Source organism: Pristiophorus japonicus, chromosome 6 (genome assembly GCF_044704955.1).
Source record: "Pristiophorus japonicus isolate sPriJap1 chromosome 6, sPriJap1.hap1, whole genome shotgun sequence".
Classification (NCBI taxonomy): Eukaryota; Metazoa; Chordata; class Chondrichthyes; family Pristiophoridae; genus Pristiophorus; species Pristiophorus japonicus.
Window position 1 is genome coordinate 13651321 of NC_091982.1, and position 22385 is coordinate 13673705.

At 46.3% G+C, this 22385-nt stretch overlaps 1 protein-coding gene across 1 annotated transcript in view; it reads left to right on the forward strand.

The window, feature by feature from the left end:
• The first annotated feature begins 880 nt into the window (after positions 1 to 880).
• med12 (mediator complex subunit 12) overlaps positions 881 to 22385 on the forward strand; it is a 190997-nt gene continuing 169492 nt past the window's right edge. The window contains exon 1 of the mRNA XM_070882632.1: positions 881 to 989. Within this exon, the coding sequence (XP_070738733.1) occupies positions 891 to 989 (99 nt within the window). The 5' untranslated portion in view covers positions 881 to 890. The remainder of the gene's footprint in view (positions 990 to 22385) is intronic.

The window sequence follows — 22385 nt, forward strand, 5'->3', positions numbered from 1 at the left end:
CATCTGTGCCTGGAGGCTTGCAGTATTCCAGGGCATTGACCAGTGATCCTGATTCATTACTAGGATCTGGAGGGACATACCTACCACTGAGGGTTGAGATTCTTTAGGCTCAGCGAGTCAATGTCCAAATGGGTAAGGGTGGTCTTGGCTGGGCAAGCAGCAGATAGCTTACTAATGCTTTAGAAACATAGAAAATAGGTGCAGGAGCAGGCCATTCAGCCCTTCTAGCCTGCACCGCCATTCAACGAGTTCATGGCTGAACATGAAACTTCAGTACCCACTTCCTGCTTTCACGCCATACCCCTTGATCCCCCGAGTAGTAAGGACTTCATCTAACTCCCTTTTGAATATATTTAGTGAATTGGCCTCAACTACTTCCTGTGGTAGAGAATTCCACAGGTTCACCACTCTCTGGGTGAAGAAGTTTCTCCTTATCTCGGTCCTAAATGGCTTACCCCTTATCCTTAGACTGTGACCCCTGGTTCTGGACTTCCCCAACATTGGGAACATTCTTCCTGCATCCAACCTGTCCAAACCCGTCAGAATTTTAAACGTTTCTATGAGGTCCCCTCTCACTCTTCTGAACTCCAGTGAATACAAGCCCAGTTGATCCAGTCTTTCTTGATAGGTCAGTCCCACCATCCCGGGAATCAGTCTGGTTTGTGCTGGTTAGCTGGAAGGTTTCACCTGGTTAAAGTCCAGCAGTATCCCAATAGGGATAGATAGAGTGTGTCATCTATCAGCAAGGTGGGAGAGTTTTGTGTCCAGACAGCCGGATGACCAAAATGATCCTTGGGTGTTCGGCTTCGGTAATCTCCGCCAGCGCTCGGACTCGGTAACTTCCGTCAGTGCTCGGCGCTGCTCGCTGGGTGAAGCCGGGTTTCCCAAAGATGGCGGCGTTCGGGATATTGAGTTATGAGCACAGGCCGCTGAAAAGGCCTCGGCTCGGGCCGCCAGACGTTTACCCGCAGGACCCCAAGCAGAAAGAGGTAGGAGAAATCGCCGAGCGTCCAGGGCAGGGACGGCCAGTCACTCAGCCAGGCAGCCGGGCCGGCGGGGTGAGTAAGCCGGTGCGAGGGAGCCGGGCCTAGAGCCGCGTCCATGTAAACAATAAACAGTGTCTGTCTGCGGCTGGACTCGGGCCTCGGGCATCCCCGCAGACACCAGCAACAGCGTGCAGAGAGAGAGAGAGAGAGCTGCTCCTCGAGTGCAGGGCCCTGAGCTCTGGCTAATCTCACTGACTCAGAGAGAGGGAGAGTGCTGGGGCCGGAGGACAGCCCGGCTTCTTGCCATTTAACTGCTGGAGCGAGCCGTCAATAATAGCCGTTTAATATGGATTTTCACCATCGCAGAAATCTTCACTGAGTCCAGTGCGGAAGACAGAGTAGCCCATCAGCCGCCACAGTGTTTGCTATTTATTATACAGTTGACACATTTTTACTTTTTATTTTAAACATCCACAGGTTTTGTGGGCTGCCTTTGTTTTCAGTCTCAATAACTCCAGTTTGGACAAACAATTTGTTTTAGTTATTCCACTGGAGCCTCTTTCTCTATCCTCCACAAATTACAGCTATTTTAAAAACAGTTGGACCTGTATCTTCAGCTGAACAGAATCCAGCATTCTCATCATCCAGATTCTTTCCAAGCTCCACAGGCTTCCCTCACTCTCTCTCTCTCTCTTTCTCTCACACACACACACACACCGAATTGACTTTGAGGACCTTGCTTTCAAGTTTCTCCAGGGCCTTGCCCCAGTTTAGTTTTACAATCTCTTTTGGCCATACGTCCCCATACACAACCTTGTCATCCGAGTCTGTTACTCATTATGTCCCTTTGCTCCACTATTAGTTGACATTCTTTCAGCATCTGCACCTCTTGCCTCTGAAATTTCCTTCTTAAATCCTTGTGTGTTGCCTGCTACTTTTCAAATCCCTTGTTAGACTGTGCCTTTGTTCCTCCATCCTTTTCTGTTTTCCCTTTTTATTACCTGTGCAGTGCACAGCATTTTTGCTTCTCAATGTAAAGTGCTTTGAGATGGCATGAGAAACTATAGAAATGTATCAGATGTTATCAATAGAAGGAAATCTCTCGTAACTTCTCAGCTATTAACAGAAGTATCAATCAGATGTAGAGACATTAGATCTGGAACCTAATTTATGTACTACCTGTATAATATGATCTAAATTTTAATAAATTACTCATGAGTTGAGTAGCAGCTAGATAAAATTAAGTAGAAATATGGAGACAGGAGATGAAGAATATAGTGCTTGTTTGCACTGGATTCAAGCCTTGAATTGCTGACTATCACTGAAAACAATGTTATTAGGCTAACATAGTTTATTGGTATCGATGTACTGTAGGAAAAAATTGCACTTTAATGTTTTTTTTTGTGATTTTTAATTCACTGGCTCAAATTGCTCCTATTACCACTGCTTTCAATGACAAACCTATAACTCGCAACACCAGCAGAATATTCTGTTTAATTTATTTGTGTCTTACAATTGTCCTTGTGCTGTTAATGAATTCTGGCATTCAGTGCTGAGTGTTGCTTCATCTATGTGCATTTACGTTCTCACCAAGGTGATCTAATTTCTCGAGACACTGAAATGATAACTGAATATAAACCTAACCATTTGATAGGAGTAACTAATAACATCACAGCACAGTTGAGTGATAAATGAAGGTGCTAGGGTCTTCTACTTATTGCAAAAGCTGCTCATCATCAGACATGATGTAAAGTAATATACTTGCAACAGTGGAAAAATGTTCATCATAAAGTTCTTCTTCGTTCTGAATCCTGTGTTAAACTTACCAAGTATGATTTATGCTGCATCTATTGGCCCCCGAGGAGATTTGACTATTCAAGCTGGCAAGGTCCTGACTAATTCAGTTGCCATCATCTTGGATCGATCAGTGAATGCCTATGCAGACAGAATGGGATTTTAAAAACAATTTTGGATACTGATCTGGAGCTGGTATTTTTCTCTCTTTTTTAAGGCATGATGATGCAAGTCACTTGTTTCCCAATGCATTGACTTAAACTAGGGTACAGTTTCATTGGTGCTGGTGATCTTCTGGTACCTCGCCCAAGTGGCTATTCTTCACGTGAGCTTAGACTGTGGCCCCTTGCAGATTATTTAAGTACTGAGGTTGGGAGGGAAGGATGGTGTAGGAAATCAAAACTGAGTCCATTCTGCTCTCATCCATGCCTTTGTTACCTCCAGCTCTACTTCTCCGACACCGTCTTTGCCAGCCTCTCGAGCTCGGCGGTGTACAACTCCAACTCCTTCAAAACTTCGCTGTCCGCATGCTATCCCATGTTAGGTCTGGCTTATCAATCGCTCGTGTTCTCACCAACCAAGTTGGTTTCTTGTCCACATTGATTTCAAATTCTGTTCCATAGTTCCAAATGTCACCATTGACTTATGCCAACCTAACTCCGGCCCTATGTCTCCTCATGCACTCGCCATTCTTGCGATTATGGTCTGCTATGCATCTCCACCTCCCTCCCTCCACCTCAGCATCAGTTGTAAGCCTTGAGCTGTCATTCCTCTGAATTCTGAAATTCTCTTCCTATAAACTCCATCTTGACCCACCTTGAATAGCTTCCTCTTTCACCATATTTTCAGTCACCTTCCCCAACCATTTTAATTTGTGCTCAATGTTTTTCCTATCTAATTTTTTCAGAAGTGCTGATGAGTTTTGCTGTGGAAGAAGAGCTAAACAAATGCTAATTATTTTTGACACTGTCCCTACCCAACACCTACATTACATTTTTCAACTGGTATAGCTAGATTTGTAATTTCCCAGGTTTGATCCCTGATCTGTACTGAATTAGCTAATCTTGGCTGGGGCAGCAATAAGAGTGCTGTAGTTTGTCTCAGTACCCCTAGATTAAGGAGGGGGAAATTCATCTAGTGTACCCAAGCCCTATTGCTTTCAGTCACCCCTGCTGGAAAGGCATGTGGTTCAAAGATCTGGCTTGGGTATCATGTCCGACATGATTGAATAGCATGCTAACACTCACTGGAAAGGTTTACACCTGGCCACATGGGTGAGGTACTAAAAGGTGACTGGCATCTGTGGAATAATGCCCAACTTTTAGAGAAGAACAACATTGGCAAGAGAGACAAAATCCTTTTTTTTTCTAAAGGTATTTTGTTCCCAAACTGCTGAATCTTTGAGGTACGATTTCATGACCTCTCCCCAACCCCAAGGCATTCAGACCAATCATAGCTCCCTACTGCCTTTTAGGCTAAAATGAGCTAACAGCACAGATGAGAGATCAAAGCTCCACCAACTGAGTTATTAGGATAGAAACTGTTTATGTTCTTTCAAACAATTACATAGAATATACAGCTCAGAAACAGGCCATTTGGCCCAACCAGTCCATGCCAACGTTTATGCTCCACTGAGCCTCTTCCCATCCTTTCTTAACTAACTATCAGCATATCCCTCTTCCCTTCTCCCTCATATGTTTATCTAGCTTCCCCATAAATGCATCTGTACTATTCATCTCAACTACTCCACTGTGGTAGCGCATTGCACAATCCTACCACTCTCTGGGTAAAGAAGTTTCTTTTGAATTCCATATTTTATTTCTTGGTGACTATCTTGTATAGATGGCCTCTAGTTTTGCTCTTCCTCACAAGTGGAAAGACACTCTCTGTGTCTACTCTATCATAACCTTTCATAATTTTAAAAACCTTATTAAGTCACCCCTCAGCCCTCTCCTAGCCTGTTCATCCTTTCCAGATGGGTATAACCTTGGAGTTCTGGTATCATCCTTGTAAATCTTTTTTGCACCCTCTGCAGTGCCTCTATATCTTTTTATAAAATGGCGACCAGAACTGTACACAGTACTCCCAAGTGTCGTTGAACCAAGGTTCGATACAAGTTTAGCATAACTTTTCTACTTTTCAATTTCAGTTCTCTACTTTTCAATTCTATGTTATGTCTGCTCCTGAGTGTTGAGCTTGCCACATTCAGCAGTGTTGCCTACACTGACTTTTGAAGAGTGCAGTCATGGTTGTCTCATGACAGAATGGAGGGGACAAAATAGTCATTATAAGGCCCTGTAATGGAAGAGTATATTTGCTATTGTGATACTGGAAAATAACTGACTGCATATTATCTAGAGAATAACAACCACTTTAACAGAGCAATGTGGCACAGCTGCTATATGTTTAATAGAGATTTGGAGTGTGTTCCCCTGAAGCATGCAGTAAACTTCCAATATGTCAGCATCGTAGCATTTCAAGCTCTGCATGTGTAAGACGAATGCATACAGACTAGGATGGTTTCAAGTTCAAACACGGATCTTTGATGTGTTTATTGATCACCAACCGGGGCAGGACAATTTCCTCGGAGCCCCTAGGCTAGGGAGGAGGGAAAATCAGCTTGGGTTACACTCATCCGCTACTGAAGCCCTCATCCATGTCTCTACCTCTAGACTTGACTATTCCAATAGTCAAAGGGGACATAGCCTAAAGGTTAGAGCCAGGCCTTTCAGGAGTGAAGATAGGAAACACTTGTACACGCAAAGGGTGTTAAAGAAGTTTGGAACTCTCTTCCACAAATGACAGTTGATGCTGGGTCAATTATTAATTTTAAATCTGAGATTGATAGATTTCTGTTAACCAAATTAAGAAATATGGGGCAAAGGCAGTTATATGGAGTTGGGTCACAGATCAGCTATCATCTCATTGAATGGTGGAACAGGCTCGAGGGGCTGAATGGCCTATTCCTGTTGTTGTTCCTATGCTTTCCTGGCCAGCCTTCCATCTTCCACCCTCCATAAACTTGAGCTCATCGAAAGCTTTATTGCCCGGATTCCAACTTGCACCGTCCCCATTCACCCTTTATTCTTCTGCTCGCTGACCGACATTGGCTTACATTCGGGCAAGGCCTTGATTTTATAATTCTCATCCTTGTTTTCAAATCGCTCCATGGCCTCGCACCTCCCTATCTCTGTAACCTCCTTTTGCCCTCCGAGATCCCTGCACTCCTCTAATTCTGACCTTATGTATCCCTCATTTCAATCGCTGCACCATTGGAGGTCGTGCCTTTAGGTGCCTACGCCCCAAGCTCTGGGATTCCCTCCCTAAACCTCTCTACCTCTCTCTCCTTAAAGACACTCCTTTTAAAGCCTACTTCTTAACTGTCCTAATCTCTTTTGTGTGTCTTGGTTATCGCCTTTTGTTTGATGATGCTCCTGTGAAATGCCTTGAGATGTTTTACTACTTAAAGATGCTTTATAAATGCAAGTAGTTGTTATTGTACAGTGTGTTGTATACAAGAGTGATGTACCTGCTCTTCCTGTAATTAATGCACATTTTAACACTTCAGGCAGTTAATCTGAAGGGAAAGAACATGGGAGAACACTCTTGAGCCTTTTTGTTCTGCATTTAATATGTTTAATTGTACATATACATTTTCTTTTGTTTTAAATGCTGGGAATCTAGCCAATTTAGAATTTAGGAGTTTAGGATCAACACGTTGGATGGATAGTCAACCACAAAATATAAAATCTGTTGCATAATTCGCACCTTCCTGCGGGTTTGGTATTCTGGTGCTTTGGCCTTAATTCTGGTGTAGCTTGTTTTATTGTCATTTTTCAACAAAAAAACGTTCTCATCTGCTAATCAGCCTTGCTTACTTGGGGACAAAAAAGATTATGTTTTGACCTGAGCACAAATCATAGCACTGAGGGTGTGCTGCATTGTAGGAGATACTATTCTTCAGATGCTCTGCCGGTGAATGTGAACAATGCTATAGCACTGTTCTAAGAACAGGGTGTTCTCCTGATGTTCAGTGGTGAAGTACTGATTGTTACAGGTCTACTACTTGTGGAAGCAATTTGAAGTGGCAAAACATATATTAAGTTCTATTTTCCGTAAGGCATGTTGGTATCAAAATATTGAATAAACCCAGTGACTAGACTGGGTGCTTGCTATAACTCGCATAAAGTTTCATATCATCTCTCTGCGCCCAAGGTTTTGTATCATCTCATCTCATTTATCTTCCAGCGAATATTTAGCTGGACCTAGTACATGAATTCAGTCATGCTACAATTTATCAGTTACTGGGATACAAGAGATACTGAAGCACTATAATTATTAAGTGTAAAATCCATAATCCTAACATATCAGTTACTGCAGTTCCAGAGCAATTCTTTTGGCAGAGTAATGACCCTTAATTGGTGGTGCCCATAGAATAGCTGGTATTGTGATTCTTCCACAAACATTCTTACCTTTTAGGTCTCTTTCTCTTACCAATCTCTTATCTGAAAGTGCTGACCCTCACAAGAACCGAGCAACCTCTGTTACCTCATCGAAGTAGCCATTATTCAGCATGAACTGCAACAGTGTGTCTTGGTAGTCTCTTTGGTCATGTAAATATCACAGAGGAGTCCTTTCTTGTCCCACACACATACACTTTCCAGAAAAGGTTACTGAATAGTGATCAGGAGCGAACCATAGCCAATCCTCCTCCCCCCCACCCCCCCTTCACCCCACCCAACCTAGGATATGTGAGGCTAGTTGTAGCACTTCTATAGCTGAGAAGTTAACTTCCCACATACTGAGAATCAATCCTAGGACTTTTCCAGTCTGCATGTCGATTTGTGGAATCATCGGGGCTTTCACAGAGAGTCCTACAGTGAAAGATGCTCACTCCAAACTGGAAGGAAGCATGACCAGTTTTGTGAGGGCGCTGTAGAGTTCTTGGGCTCAATTTTCCTCGAAGATGTTTTTTTGGCGTATTGCCAGAGTGACGCCCGTTTTTCTTGGCCACAGCTACTCCAAGAATAAATATGCCACGTTTCCCCGTTCTATTTTTTGAAATTCGCGCCGCGCACTCTGTCCTGTTGCTTCGGGGGGGAGGGGTCGTCGTCGTCGTTGTCATAGGCAGTCCCTCGGGAGGTGGGGCCTAATGTTTGCGCCGAAAAAATTATGCTGCCCCTTCTGCGCATGCGCGGGAAAAAAAGGCGTTTTGACGTGATTCCTATGGGCGCGCATGCACAGTACAGCTCCCGCTCTGCAATTGGCCATTTTTAAAGAGCCAGTTGTGTGTGTGACAACTTTGAGTACTGTGTGAGAATTTTAATTATCATTAGAAAAATCGGAACTGCAATACAAGATGCAACATAGAAACATAGAAAATAGGTGCAGGAGTAGGCCATTCGGCCCTTCGAGCCTGCACCGCCATTCAATAAGATCATGGCTGATCATTCCCTCAGTACCCCTTTCCTGCTTTCTCTCCATACCCCTTGATCCCCGTAGCCAACGCGGCACAAGGACCAAGAATTTCTTACAGGATGAAGTGGAGGCACTAGTTACTGTGATTGAGGGCAGATGGCAGGAGCTGGACACCAGCAGAGGTCACACAAAAGTTCTACTCAAAGAAATGAAGAAACGCTGGAACCAACTTGCACAAGATTCCTGTGCAATGGTGACCATCCCGAGGTCTGGAGGCCAGTGCAAAAAGAAGTGGCAGGACCTTGGTCAAGTGGTTAGTGTAAGTAATATTTTCATTTTTCAATGGAATTGCAATTGTAAATGTGACCATCTGTATATGTTCCACCCAGCAGAAAGACACCCTCTCTTTAAAAAGTTATATTTTCATCTTTGCAGAGGAAAGTGGCACACAACAAACAAGAAAGAACTCGAACAGCAGGAGGCCCAGCAAATCTGCAGCACTGACACTCTTGGAAGAGATGGTCGCTGCTTTGATGGGTCTTGCCTGAAGAAATCCAACCACCACTGCACAAGCTGGGCTCACATTCGAGGGAAAGGGTAAGCCCTGCAAATTCCACAGTCTGGCTTTCCTAAATGTTAAGTACTGCGTGGGCTAGCCACGCTTCGGTTCATGGGGCTGTCTCCCTCAGCTATGCTTCGGTTGATGCAATGTGCTATCGTTCAACGTGGTCCTTCAAATCATCCTGCTGCCTGTTCATGCCTACTCATGCCACCCACCCTTCCCCCTCCTCTGCTGCTAACCATTTGTCTGTTCTGTTATATTTTTCAGAACTTGAGGCCAACCCTGACGATGCAGAAGAAGATTCAGACGAGGACGAGCCTGAAGAGGAGAACATCAGTGGAGGTTTCATCCATCCCCTCCCCCTCACCCCCATGCTCTTGGTTTGGAAGAGGAGAACACCTTCCAATCCCACCTTTGAGACCAAGAGCATGGGGGTGAGGGGGAGGGGATGGATGAAGCCCCCACTGTTGAACTTACTTTTAAGGAGGTGCAGGTGCCGTCCATTGAGGTGCCAGCCCCTTCCCTGAGTAGTGGTTTGAGTGTTGGTGGGACAGTCCATGGTTTCCCACCGCCCGAGGCTGTGGATTCTAGTGCGGTGCAGCGAGCCACACCCAGGGCCCCACCGTCCCAGGCTGCGGGTCCCAGTGGGATGCAGCAAGGCACACCCAGGGCCCCACCATCCGAGGCTGCGGGTCCCACTGGGATGCTGCGAGCCACACCCAGGGTGAAGAGAGGAAGGAGAGCTTGCCCGCTCTCTCCTGAGGTGCAGGATCGAACAGATGTAGTTCACATGATGGTAATAAGTGCGGAGCGCATTGACCTTACACGATTGCTCCTGGACACCATCAGTGGGGTGGGTGATGAGGTATCGGGACTGTCGGGAGAAGTGACAACACTCTCACGAGAAATGGGAATGCTGTCTGGGAACATGAGGGAGGGAATATCTCAGTCTGTAGAAACAATGTCGGTGCACATGAGGGAAGGAATGTCGCAGGTAGTTGACACTTTTGCTCAACATGAGGGAGGGCATGTCACAGATGGGTGAGACACTGTCGGCGAACATGAGGGAGGGAATGTTGGACGTAGTTGAGACATTGTCAGGGCACATGAGGGAGGGAATGTCAGAGTTAGGTGCTGCAATAAGGGAACACGCCCAGATCCCGCGCCCATTGACAGAATCAGCTGCCGCTCCCACTCCAATCCCCAGACCAGCCTCTTCATCTGGGCCCTCCACATTACCGCCTGCCCCCCCCCCCCCCCCCCCATCAAGAAATGCGCATTGCCCGAGATGTTCGAAATGCTGCGTCACTGCCTGTGGGCAGGGGTGGCGGCGTCACCAAGACCAAGTGCAGCGGGCGGTCTTAGAATAAGGTGGAGGAGAGATGGATGAAGCCTTTCTTTGCTGCTGCTGTTATTGTTACTGTTGTAACTGTTTTCAAATTAAAAGTGTTTTGTAAGTTATGTAAATTTACAAGTTTAAAAGTTTGTAAGTGATCTTAGAGTTTGTGAGTGATCTTAAGTGAAAACTTTAAAGTTTGATCCAAGAATATTTTTTATTTAAGTTAAGTACAAACAAATGTTAAACTTTTGAATAAAATATATTTTAAATTATAACTGAATCATTTCCATTATGAACATAACTTTTTGAAGTAAACAAGAATCATTTCCATCATTTGTTCCATTAACACAACACAAAATTACAGAACGGGTCCAAACAGTAAACATGGTCCATGTGGAATAGTTGGCGCTGGGCCTTCAGGCAGCATGGTGCTCATGGATGAGCTGCTGGCGTAAGGCTCGAAAGAGGCATGACGGCCCGCCCTCCTCCGCTGTCATGTCCCGGTTCAGGTAGTTGCATGGCTTCCTCGTCTTCGGCGTCCTCCTCCTCCTCCATCATCTGCATCTTCCTCATTATTATCATCAGCCACTCTCACCTCAGGTGGGTCTTCCACTACCAGCTGTTGCTGCCTCATGATGGCTAAGTTATGCAGCATGCAGCACACAACAGTGAACTGACTGACAATCGCAGGAGAGTATTACAAGTAGCCTCCGGAATGGTCCAGGCATCGGAAACGCTGTTTGAAGATGCCAATGGTCTTCTGTATTATGCTGCGCGTCACAGTGTGTGACATGTTGTATTCCCGGTTGGCTTCCGTCTGGGTTACGCGTAGGGGTATCGTGAGTCAGGTGGAGAGGCTGTACCCTTTGTCTCCCAGTAGCCAGCTCTGCTCTGCTTGCTGCTGGAACATGGCAGATATAATGCTCTCGCGTAGGATGAACGCATCATGGGTGCTCCCAGGTATCTTGCATCAACTGACATGATGCGATGCACGTTGTCACACATTAATGGAGTGGAATCCTTTTCTGCCTCCAAAGGTGCTCGCAAGGCACTGTGGGTACAATCAATGTAGCCTTGTACCTTGGGGAAGCCAGCAATCCTGGCGAAGCCCACAGACCCATCACGCATTGCCTGGGCAATCATGGGAACTTTATGTAGTCATTTCTCTGGGGATATAGTGCAACAGACACCTGCTGAATGCAGATATGTGCTGCATGTTGAGAAATGGTGCACACATCCCCAGTTGTGGCCTGGAATGATCCAGATGCATAGAATGAAAGTGCAGCTGTAATCTTCACTTCAACTGACAAAGCAGTCCTCCTGACACTTCCAGGTTGCAGGCCTGTTTTTACTAACTCACAGATCTCGGTTACAACCTCTTGCGGAAATGCAGCCTTCTGACACAGTCTGCATCATTCAGTGCAGGTACGAATGTCCGTCGCGATATACACGACGTGGGTAAGGCCTCCTGCCCAGAAAACTATGTGCTCTGAGGTTCCTCATGCGATGACGTCTAATCAATTGTTTCCTCCAAGGTATGACATTGACTGTATTGCCCCCATAATTAAATTTTACCTTTGCAAGAAGCTCAAAATAGCAGGCAGGCAGGACATAGAAACATAGAAAATAGGTGCAGGAGTAGGCCATTCAGCCCTTCGAGCCTGCACCGCCATTCAATGAGTTCATGGCTGAACATGCAACTTCAGTACCCCTTTCCTGCTTTCTCGCCATGCCCCTTGATCCCCCTAGTAGTAAGGACTTCATCTAACTCCTTTTTGAATATATTTAGTGAATTGGCCTCAACAACTTTCTGTGATAGAGAATTCCACAGGTTCATCACTCTCTGGGTGAAGAAGTTTCTCCTCATCTTGGTTCTAAATGGCTTACCCCTTATCCTTAGACTGTGACCCCTGGTTCTGGACTTCCCCAACATTAGGAACATTCTTCCTGCATCTAACCTGTCTAAACCCATCAGAATTTTAAATGTTTCTATGAGATCCCCTCTCATTCTTCTGAACTCCAGTGAATACAAGCCCAGTTGATCCAGTCTTTCTTGATATGTCAGTCCCGCCATCCCGGGAATCAGTCTGGTGAACCTTCGCTGCACTCCCTCAATAGCAAGAATGTCCTTTCTCAAGTTAGGAGACCAAAACTGTACACAATACTCCAGGTGTGGCCTCACCAACGCCCTGTACAACTGTAGTAACACCTCCCTGCCCCTGTACTCAAATCCCCTCGCTATGAAGGCCAACATGCCATTTGCTTTCTTAACCGCCTGCTGTACCTGCATGCCAACCTTCAATGACTGATGTACCATGACACCCAGGTCTCGTTGCACCTCCCCTTTTCCTAATCTTTGTTCTCTCTCCCCACAAAGTCTGTATGGACCACACCCAGGTCTGAGCAGGCGCAGTGATCGGGAACCCCCCCACACACCCGCCCCCACTCCCTCCCCCCCAATCCCCCGGACTATATTTGATGCGTAATGCAAGCTTCTGATGCCTTCCGTATGCCTTCCACAGCCCCCCATCCCTGCTCGGGCTTATTTTGAAGCCGAGCCCTGTGTCAGATTCTGTCAGCCGACGCTCCGACCCTCGAGCCCTATTTGTAAACATTCGGTGGTGGTGTGTCAGTTTTAAAAAAAAAGAAAACTTACACAATTCCATCAAACTTCCATTCACTGTGATTTAAGGTTAAAAAAAAATGTAATCCTTATTATACATTTTTAAGTGTTCTTCGCTCCCTCCAAAACTTTGCTGAAAAACTGATGTCTTTCTGCGCCGATTTTTCAATGCGCGCTGGTTTTTCTTAGCTCATCATGGAAACAGTACGGTGGAGGAGGATTTCCTGGAGTGCATAAGGGATGGTTTTCTCAACCAATATGTTGAGGAACCAAATAGGGAGGAGGCCATCTTAGACTGGGTGTTGTGTAATGAGAGAGGATTAATTCGCAATCTCATTGTGCGAGGCCCCTTGGGGCAGAGTGACCATAATATGGTGGAATTCTACATTAGGATGGAGAATGAAACAGTTAATTCAGAGACCATGGTCCAGAACTTAACGAAGGGTAACTTTGAAGGTATGAGGCGTGAATTGGCTAGGATAGATTGGCGAATGATACTTAAGGGGTTGACAGTGGATGGGCAATGGCAGACATTTAGAGACCGCATGGATGAACTACAACAATTGTACATCCCTGTCTGGCGCAAAAATAAAAAAGGGAAAGTGGCTAAACCGTGGCGATCAAGGGAAATCAGGGATAGTATTAAAGCCAAGGAAATGGCATACAAATTGGCCAGAAATAGCAGCGAACCCGGGGACTGGGAGAAATTTAGAACTCAGCAAAGGAGGACAAAGGGTTTGATTAGGGCAGGGAAAATAGAGTACGAGAGGAAGCTTGCAGGGAACATTAAAATGGACTGCAAAAGCTTCTATAGATATGTAAAGAGAAAAAGGTTAGTAAAGACAAACGTAGGTCCCCTGCAGTCAGAATCAGGGGAAGTCATAACTGGGAACAAAGAAATGGCAGACCAATTGAACAAGTACTTTGGTTCGGTATTCACTAAGGAGGACACAAACAACCTTCCGGATATAAAAGGGGTCAGAGGGTCTAGTAAGGAGGAGGAACTGAGGGAAATCCTTATTAGTCGGGAAATTGTGTTGGGGAAATTGATGCGATTGAAGGCCGATAAATCCCCAGGGTCTGATGGTCTGCATCCCAGAGTACTTAAGGAGGTGGCCTTGGAAATATTGGATGCATTGACAGTCATTTTCCAACATTCCATAGACTCTGGATCAGTTCCAATGGAGTGGAGGGTAGCCAATGTAACCCCACTTTTTAAAAAAGGAGGGAGAGAGAAAACAGGGAATTATAGACCGGTCAGCCTGACATCAGTAGTGGGTAAATTGATGGAATCAATTATTAAGGATGTCATAGCACATTTGGAAAGAGGTGACATGATAGGTCCAAGTCAGCATGGATTTGTGAAAGGGAAATCATGCTTGACAAATCTGGAATTTTTTGAGGATGTTTCCAGTAGAGTGGAGAAGGGAGAACCAGTTGATGTGGTGTATTTGGACTTTCAGAAGGCCTTCGACAAAGTCCCACACAAGAGATTAGTGTGCAAAGTTAAAGCACATGGGATTGGGGGTAGTGTGCTGACGTGGATTGAAAACTGGTTGGCAGACAGGAAGCAAAGAGTAGGAGTAAATGGGTACTTTTCAGAATGGCAGGCAGTGACTAGTGGGGTACCGCAAGGTTCTGTGCTGGGGCCCCAGCTGTTTACATTGTACATTAATGATTTAGACGAGGGGCTTAAATGTAGTATCTCCAAATTTGCGGATGACACTAAGTTGGGTGGCAGTGTGAGCTGCGAGGAGGATGCTATAAGGCTGCAGAGTGACTTGGATAGATTAGGTGAGTGGGCAAATGCATGGCAGATGAAGTATAATGTGGATAAATGTGAGGTTATCCACTTTGGTGGTCAAAACAGAGAGACAGACTATTATCTGAATGGTGACAGATTAGGAAAAGGGGAGGTGCAACGAGACCTGGGTGTCATGGTACATCAGTCATTGAAGGTTGGCATGCAGGTACAGCAGGCGGTTAAGAAAGCAAATGACATTCATAGCGAGGGCATTTGAGTACAGGGGCAGGGAGGTGTTACTACAGTTGTACAGGGCCTTGCTGAGGCCACACTTGGAGTATTGTGTACAGTTTTGGTCTCCTAACTTGAGGAAGGACATTCTTGCTATTGAGGGAGTGCAGCGAAGGTTCACCAGACTGATTCCCGGGATGTTTCAAAGTGCCGTCCTGTACATCGGCGGCACTTGGGCAGGTGGAGGCCTTCATGAAAATTGGCCCCAGAGAAACTATTTCCTCAGGTGGGGGAATCAGGATCAAGGGGACATAATAGGCTGTAAATTGCAGCCTCTCCGGGTGCGTATGATGTGCGCACACGCTTGAAGAGGCCCTGCAATGTCCAGGTTTAGGCGCATGTAGGGGAGAGGGATAAACCAAGAAACTGCAGGCCAGTCAGTCTAACATCGGTGGTGGGGAAGTTATTGGAAACCTTTATCAGCAACAAAATAAACATTTAATTTATTGGGTTAATCAAGGAAAGCCCGCATTGATTTGTTAAAAGCAAATCATGTCTGAAAACATGATTGAATTCTTTGATGAGGTAACAGAGAAGGTTGATCAAGGTTGTGCAGTGGATGTATGTATGGACTTTTGGAAGGCATTCGACAAAGTGTCACATTCCGGAGGGCTTGTTAAGAAGATAGAAGCTCAGGGAATTAAGGGGAAAGTGGCAGTATGGATACAGAATTGGCTCAGTGACACAAAACATAGGATGGTGGTGAATGGATGTTTTTCAGGCTGGGAGGTGGTTTGCAGTGGTGTTCCCCCAAGGATTGGTTTTGGGTTATTACTCTTTGCAATTTTTATAAACAACCAAGACACGGGTGTAGAGAGCAGCATTTTAAAGTTTGCAGATGACCTGAAACTTGACAACGTAGTAGATAATGATGAGGATAATTGTAGACTTCAGGATGGAATAGACAGGGTGGTGAAATAGGTAGAAGCGTGGTAGGTGGAGTTCAATGTGGAGAGTGTGAAGTGATGTGCTTTGGGAGGATTAGTATGGAAAGACAGTACACTATATAAATGGCACAATTTTGAAAAGTGTAGGTGAGTAGAGCGACCTTGGTGTCCATGTACACAAATCATTAAAAGGTGGCAGGGAAAGTTGATAAGAGGGTTAAAAAAGCATATGGGTTACTTGGGTTTATAAATAGAGGCATGGAATATAGAAAGCAAAGAGATCATGTTAGAATTAGATTGGAGAAAAGCTGATTTTGATGGGCTGAGAATAGAACTTGGGAAAATAAAATGGGCAACAATATTGGGCAAAAAGCAATGTAGAGCAGCAATGGGAAACATTTAAAACGGCTTTGTACAGTATTCCGCTAAAAGGAAAGAACAAACTAAACACTAATGAGACTCCATGGATGAATAAAGCCATAAGGGAACAATTGGGGATACGGAAAGAGGCATACATTAAAGTACATAGACATCAGGGGAGTGCATGATAAGTGACAATGAAAAGATTAGGAGAGAAGTCAAAAAACAATTATGAAGGCAAAGAGGAACTATGAAATTAAATTATCAAGGAACATAAAACAAAATAGTAAAATATTTTACAGGCACATCAATAAAAAAATTGAATAAAAACAGAAAATGCTGGAAATCTCCTGGTCAGGCAGCATCTGTGGAGAGCAGCAGAGTTGCTTCTGTTTCTCTCCACAGATGCTGCTTGATCCACTGAGATTTCCAGCATTTTCTGTTTTTATTTCAAATTCCAGCATCTGCAGTATTTTGCTTTAATAAAAAAAAGGAAGGAAGGGATGGGAATAGGGCCATAAAGGGATAGGCAGGATAATACCACAGGTAACGATAGAAAGATGGCATTATTTTGGCAAAATAATGATATTAAATAATTATTTTGCTTCAGTATTTACCAGGAGTTGAACAGATGGACATGACATTGGATGCGAATAGTAATGAGATAAGCACATTTAACATAAAAAGGGGGGATATATTAAATAAAGTAATCAAACTCAAACTCAAAAGAGGATAAAACCCCTGGTCCAGAAGGATTGCATCCATGCATTTTAAAAGAATCTAGGGAAGAGATAGCAGAGGCCTTACTACACATATTTAATAATTCATTAGAAAAAGTGCCAGAGGACTGGGGGATAGCTAACGTAATACCTATATTTAAGAAGGGGGATAGAACACTTCCAGGGAATTATAGACCAGTCAGAATAATATCGGTGGTAGGAAAAATAATGGAATCCCTACTAAAGGAGAAAATAGAAGAACATCTAGAAAGCAAAATATAATAACAAATAGTCAGCATGGATTTCAAAAGGGAAATCTTGCTTGACCAACCTCATTGATTTTTTTTGAAGAGGTAACAGAGAGAATAGACAGTGGTAATGCAGTAGATGTAATTTATCTAGATTTTCAAAAGTCCTTCGATAAGGTACCTCATAATAGACTGATGAACAAGGTCAGAGAATGCGGAGTCAGGGGGCAAGTATCAGAATGGATAGCTAGCTGGCTTCAAGACAGAAAACAGAGAGTAGGGGTAAAAGGTAGCCATTCACAGTGGCAGAAGGTTCCACAAGGATCAGTGCTGGGACCACTGTTGCTCACAATTGATATTAATTGATTTAGACTTTGGAATCAAAAACACCATTTTTAAATTTATGAATGACACCAAATTGGGGGCGATAGTCAATACTGAGGAGGACTGCAACAAATTACAGGAGGACATTAATAAACTTGCAGAATGGGCATATAATTGGTAAATGAAGTTCAACACACATAAATGTGAGGTATTGTGTTTTGGTCGGAAGAATAGAGAGGGTGAGAGTCTAGGTGGGTTAGAGGAACATAGGATCTCGGAGTACAAATGCACAAATCGGTAAATGTTGCGACACAGGTTAGCAAGGCCTTAAAAAAAAGCAAATCAAACAGTAGGGTTTATTTCTAGAGGTATAGAATTGAAAAGTAGGGAAGTTATGCTCAACCTGTATCGAACCTTGGTTAAACTACACTCTGCATACAATTCTGGTCACCATATTATAAAAAGGATACAGAGGCACTGGAGAGGGTGCAGAGAAGATTTGCAAGGATGATACCAGAAATATGAGGGTATACATATCAGGAAAGGATGAACAGACTGGGTTTCTTTTCTCTTTTTAAAAAAAAAAGAAGGCTGAGGGGTGACCGAATAGAGGTCTTTAAAATGATGAAACATAGAAACATAGAAGATCGGTGCAGGAGTAGGCCATTCGGCCCTTCGAGCCTTCACCACCATTCAATAAGATCATGGCTGATCATTCCCTCAGTACCCCTTTCCTGCTTTCTCTCCATACCCCTTGATCCCTTTAGCCGTAAGGGCCATATCTAACTCCCTTTTGAATATATCCAATGAACTGGCATCAACAAATCTCTGCGGTAGGGAATTCCACAGGTTAAAAACTCTGAGTGAAGAAGTTTCTCCTCATCGCAGTCCTAAATGGCCTACCCCTTATCCTGTGTCCCCTGGTTCTGGACTTCCCCATCATCAGGTTTTGATAGAGTGGATACAGAGAGAATGTTTCCACTTGTGGGGAAGAGCATAACTAGAGGCCATCGATATAAGATAGTCACCAAGAAATCAAACAGGGAATTCAGAAAAAACGTCTTTACTCAAAGTGTGGTGAGAATGTGGAACTTGCTACCACAGGGAGTGGTTGAAGCGAATACAGTAGTATAAATGCATTTATGGGGAGGCCGAGACAAGCATATGAGGAAGAAGGAAATAGAGGGGTATGTGGATAGATTTAGGAAAGACTGAAGGAGGCTTGACTGGAGCATAAACACCAACATGGACTGGTTGGGCCAAATGGCTTGTTTCTGTGCCATATATTCTATGTAATCCGAAGTAATTTTATTAATCACTGGTTGGTCCTCAGCTCGAGTATTGTGGACAATTCTGGAAAGATGTAAAGACCTTAAAAAGGGTGCAGAGGAAGGTTACCGGGATGTTACCAGGGATGAGGGACCTCAGTTATGAGGAGAGGTTGGAAAAGTTAGGACTGTTCTCCTTGGAACAGAGAAGGTTAAGAGGTGACCTAATAATCCAGATGATGAGAAGTTTTAATAGAGTAGATAGAGAAAAATAATTCCCTCTTGCGAGTGGGTCAAGAACCAGAGATCATGTATTTAAAATCATTGGATAAAATTCTAGAGGGGAGATGAGGAGAAATGTTTGAAGTTGTCGGGATCTGGAACGCTCAACCTGAAACACTGGTGTAAGCTGATTCCATAAATCATTTTAAAAGGGAGTTAGACAGGTACTTAAGGATGAGGAATTTACAGGGATACGGACAAAAAACGGGTTTTGTGGGACAAAGCATGGCTGTTCAAAGAGCCAACATTGGCACGACTGGCTGAATGGCCTCCTTCAGTGCTGTAAGTTTCTAGATTCTTAACAGGAGACTACATCATGAGTTGGTGCTTATTGGATAACTGTTCAAACTTGTTGAATACTCAAATCAACTGGCTTTAATGAAAAATAATATACTCAGATTGTAGACTATTTATGCAGGTTGGCTTCGGTAGATTTAAGATGAAGTAAATTCATCATTACACATTGCTTGTCCAAGTGATTGTATTTAAAATAGGCATAAAATGTCACGGAGACAGGAGTTAACATGGAATTTGTTGTGACGGGATACTCGCCTTGCGTAACCTTTGACCCTGCTTCATCTCCTGCCCTAAATATTATTTAGGAATTTATAAATGCTTGGTTATACTGACATAAGGTCAAAGAACAATTCAACAATTTTACAAAAAAAAATGTTTGTGTATGTATCAATGCAAATTCTTCAAAAATATAACAATCTTCTCATTAACATATACACTGGATCACATGTCCAGTTTTTAAAACTCAAGTTCCTTTCAGTGCTGTTGTGATGGGTCTTCCCCTCAAGAATGGATCTCTGGAGGATATTATTTTGGCATAAAATCTCCCTGGGTTAGACATCGGGTTCGGATGGCTTTAATTCGTTGGTTGGGGGGGGGGGAGTTTGTTTTGTACTGGGATTAATTGGCTGGGTGTTCAGAATGTGATTTAAAAAAAAACAATATTATAGACAAAGGCTGCAGTCCTGCTTCAATATGCCAAGGATGAATTCTTGAACACTGAGTCAAACACTTGCTGTTTATTAAGATTAAATAAACCTGAACAAACTTATGACCATGCACTATTACAAAGGGTTACTGCAGAAGATACACACATTATCCCTTTTTTATCTCCCAACTAACAGTACAATAGTCTTGCTTTTAAGCTTCGCTATAAGGCTATTACATCACCTCCTCCATGACCCTTCTCCCACTCCCAATCTCCATTCTGACGTCTTATGATCTCAAATTGAATGGAAAAACATTGGTGTTTTATGGGGGTCAAGTTTCGAGCCGCGCCTAGAATGGCACAGCCCAGTGAGCCATGCCTGATTTCCGCACTCAAAACCACACCGAAAACTTACCTCGGTATTCTCCACTCCCTCAGGTCAATCCAGGCCCTCGGCATGGCACAGCACAAGCTGTGGGGGGGCGAAGCCAGGTCCTTGCGCTGAAAACAGTGCCGGGACCTCTGCAAATGTGCGCGAGAGTAGATGCAGGCGCCTGAAACTGTTTGGGAGGGGCCCCGAAGCACGCCGCACCTAGCCCTGGCTAAATGGGCTCACTGGGGTTGCGAAGATCGGACTGCACCACCCTCCTCTTCAGCTCCAGCTCTGGCTGTGGCTCCCCTCCTGTTCAACTCACGCTCCCTCTGACTCTCTCCCGCCCCACCCAGCTCCCGTTCCGCTGCCTGCCCCCGCCCAAGTTCCCGCTTCGCTGCCCGCACCCCCCCCACCCAGCTCCCGTTCCGCTGCCTGCCGCTCCCCCCCTCCCCCCACCACTGCTCCCGCTCCGCTCCGGCTCCCCCCCGCCTTCAGCTCAGGTCCACTCCCGCTTCAGGGCTTCGGTGGGGCACGACAGCCCGGCATCTTGCTGGGGACGGGCCCCGCACGAAGACTTCGGCTCGGCTTCTGCTTATTGGCCGGGCCCGTTTGGCCTCCCCCTCTCCTCCCTTCCCTCCTCTCCGCTCCTAAGAAGAGCAGAGCAGACAGAGCAGGCAAGACGAGAAAGAGAAGAGAGAAAGCATCCTCCTCCCTCCCTCCCCCCCTCCTCTCCCCTCCCCCTCCTCCTCTCCTCCCTCCTCCCTCTCCTCCCTCTCGCCTCGCCTCCCTCTCGCCTCCTCCCTCTCTCCTCCCTCCCTCTCTCCTCCCTCCCTCTCTCCTCCTCCCTCTCTCCTCCCTCCCTCTCTCCTCCCTCCCTCCCTCCCCTCCCTCTCTCCTCCCTCCCTCTCTCCTCCCTCCCCTCTCCCCTCCCTCCCTCTCTCCTCCCTCCCTCTCTCCTCCCTCCCTCTCTCCTCCCTCCCTCTCTCCTCCCTCCCTCTCTCCTCCCTCCCTCTCTCCTCCCTCCCTCTCTCCTCCCTCCCTCTCTCCTCCCTCCCTCTCTCCTCCCTCCCTCTCTCCTCCCTCCCTCTCTCCTCCCTCCCTCTCTCCTCCCTCCCTCTCTCCTCCCTCCCTCTCTCCTCCCTCCCTCTCTCCTCCCTCCCTCTCTCCTCCCTCCCTCTCTCCTCCCTCCCTCTCTCCTCCCACTCTCTCCCCTCCCTCTCACTCTCCTCCCTCACTCTCTCCTCCCTCACTCTCTCCTCCCTCCCTCTCTCCTCTCTCTCCTCCCTCCCCTCTCTCCTCCCTCCCTCTCTCTCCTCCCTCCCTCTCTCTCCTCCCTCCCTCTCTCTCCTCCCTCCCTCTCTCCCCTCCCTCCCTCTCTCTCCTCCCTCCCTCTCTCTCCTCCCTCCCTCTCTCTCCTCCCTCCCTCTCTCTCCTCCCTCCCTCTCTCTCCTCCCTCCCTCTCTCCCCTCCCTCCCTCTCTCTCCTCCCTCCCTCGCTCTCCTCCCTCCCTCGCTCTCCTCCCTCCCTCGCTCTCCTCCCTCCCTCGCTCTCCTCCCTCCCTCTCTCTCTCCTCCCTCTCTCTCCTCCCTCCCTCTCTCCTCCCTCTCTCCTCCCTCTCTCCTCCCTCTCTCCTCCCTCTCTCCTCCCTCACTCCTCCCTCACTCCTCCCTCTCTCCTCCCTCTCTCCTCCCTCTCTCCTCCCTCTCTCCTCCCTCTCTCCTCCCTCTCTCCTCCCTCTCTCCTCCCTCTCTCCTCCCTCTCTCCTCCCTCTCTCCTCCCTCTCTCCTCCCTCCCTCTCTCCTCCCTCCCTCTCGCCTCACTCCCTTCGCCTCACTCCCTTCGCCTCCCTCCCTTCGCCTCCCTCCCTCCCTCCCTCCGCCTCACTCCCTCCCTCCCTCCCTCCGCCTCACTCCCTCCCTCCCTCCGCCTCACTCCCTCCCTCCCTCCGCCTCACTCCCTCCCTCCCTCCGCCTCACTCCCTCCCTCCCTCCGCCTCACTCCCTCCCTCCCTCCGCCTCCCTCCGCCTCACTCCCTCCCTCCCTCCGCCTCACTCCCTCCCTCCCTCCGCCTCACTCCCTCCCTCCCTCCGCCTCACTCCCTCCCTCCCTCCGCCTCACTCCCTCCCTCCCTCCGCCTCCCTCCCTCCCTCCCTCCGCCTCACTCCCTCCCTCCCTCCGCCTCACTCCCTCCCTCCCTCCGCCTCACTCCCTCCCTCCCTCCGCC